We start from the raw sequence: 1953 nt of genomic DNA, 5'->3' as shown, positions 1-1953 counted from the left end.
GATTCACTTCTTTAAAAACAACATAAATTAAACAAAAAAAACAAATCCTAAATTAAATGAAAATGAAATCAAAGGTAGCAGAAGAAGAAAAATATTATTAAACCTGCCCCTTTTCTCAAATAAATAAATTTAATCAAAAATAATCTTTAGTTTACAAAAAAAAAAAATGTTTAACTCCTTGAAAAACAATCCATACATTTACACATTTCTCCAGCAATTAACCTTTATCATTCTTTTAAATATTGATCTGGCATTTTTAATGTCATTTTCCAGATTATTACATAATCTTGTACCCTGGACTAAAGTACTACGTTCCTTTATAATATATAAATATATAAATTAACTTTTATTAGCAATTTAGACATAAAAAATGTTTTATAAGTTGGCTAGTGTGACAGGGCTTTGAGTCTGAAATCATTAGCTCTTTCATCCGTCCTAAACAAATAGAGTTTTATTAAACTAACTGTTCAAACGTTACGTTGGCCCTGCAGATATAAGAAAATGTTTGGAAACAGATTTTGTCTGAAAGTAGTCATCAATCTTATGATGCACCAAAAATTAAACAGAAGACAACGAATAAGTGAAGCTCGTGTTAAAACCAACAGATTAGATGAATTTCAGGCTGAAGATGAAGCGAGCAGCAGAACGTCAGCAGAACGTCAGCAGAACGTCAGCAGAACGTCAGCAGAACGTCAGCAGAACGTCAGCAGAACGTCAGCAGAACGTCAGCAGCTGTCAGGTTCAGGACGACACAAACTCTTCATCTGTTTTTAACAAACACTTTTATTAGCAGAGTGAAAAACGTGAAAGCTTGGCTGTGGATTATTTACAGGCTGAACCCGGATCAGACGGAACCAACAGAACAGTTCTGAAGAACATCAGAACTCAGGTGTGACTTCCACCTGCAGACAAACACGAGTGACTTTATTTGACTTTATTTAGTTTTTATTCTCTGTCTATTCCAAGTTTCATTTCATTTTATTCACTTTGTAAAACAGGAAACAGAAGAATGAATGAATGAATGAATGAATGAATATTATTATTAATAAATTATGGAACAAACGAAGGAATAAACCCAAAATAAATGTATAAAAATAAAGATTTGTGCTCACCGTGAGGAGGAGGATGAAGGTCAGACAACAGTAGCAGCTTTCTGCAGACAGAAACAGGTCATGTGACTGATGACATCATCGATGGATAATCAAACATCGTTAACTCACAGAAGACATGAAACTGCTGGAGAGGTGCTGTTTGTTGGAGGAAGAGGAGGAGGAGGAGGAGGAAGGCTGGCTGGGGGGGCCGGACTCCCCCAGCGGCGCCTCCTGCAGGTGCGAGGAGGCGCAGCCGCTGTCAGAGCCCGTGGACCCGGAGAGGCCGCGAGACGAGGAGCCGGAGCTCTCCGTGCCTGCAGAGAGGAGGGGGCGGAGTCTCAGAGCGCGGCGGGAAAGGTGGGCTGAAAACTCACAGGTGTGCCGAGCCACAGGGGGCGGGGCTACGGCGGCACAGCGGGGACGTACTCATCGAAGGCTGGCTGCCGGTCTCGTGCTCCTGCTCGTCCTCCTCGATGCAGGAGGTGCTGAAGGAGGCGGGAGGCGCGGCGGGGAGCGACTGGCTGCAGGGGGAGGGGCCAGGTCAGAACCAGTACAGGCTGAGGACACACAGGAGGACAGGTGTGTGTGTTACCTGTACATGTGCAGGTTGAGCGGGCCCAGCAGGCTGAGGGAGGACGGTCCTGAAGCTGCGGGGTCCGAGGAGCCGGGGTCCCGTCTGAACGGCTGAGAGTGGTCGAACACGGATACAGCGATGGAGGCCCGAGTTCTGGCTCCTGGACACAAAACCTCAGAGTCTCAGAACCTGGTCCAGAATCCTCAAAGTGATACTCGAGTAAAAGTACAAGTATCTTATCATAAAAATACTTTGGTAAAAGTTAAAGTCTTCTCTAAAAATATTACT

At 43.8% G+C, this 1953-nt stretch overlaps 1 protein-coding gene across 1 annotated transcript in view; it reads right to left on the bottom strand.

The window, feature by feature from the left end:
• Window positions 1-763: 763 nt before the first annotated feature.
• Window positions 764-1953, bottom strand: part of plekhg4 (pleckstrin homology domain containing, family G (with RhoGef domain) member 4) — a gene marked incomplete in the record, with an annotated part of 75070 nt that continues 73880 nt past the window's right edge. The window contains 5 exon segments of the mRNA XM_014025558.1: window positions 764-902; window positions 1113-1153; window positions 1221-1405; window positions 1518-1612; window positions 1684-1825. Of these exon segments, the coding sequence (XP_013881012.1) occupies window positions 1133-1153; window positions 1221-1405; window positions 1518-1612; window positions 1684-1825 (443 nt within the window).

This window comes from Austrofundulus limnaeus, unplaced genomic scaffold (assembly GCF_001266775.1).
Source record: "Austrofundulus limnaeus strain Quisiro unplaced genomic scaffold, Austrofundulus_limnaeus-1.0 Scaffold484, whole genome shotgun sequence".
NCBI lineage: Eukaryota > Metazoa > Chordata > Actinopteri > Cyprinodontiformes > Rivulidae > Austrofundulus > Austrofundulus limnaeus.
Note: the sequence above shows the minus strand (reverse complement) of the source record. Positions and strands in the feature narration are given on the sequence as shown.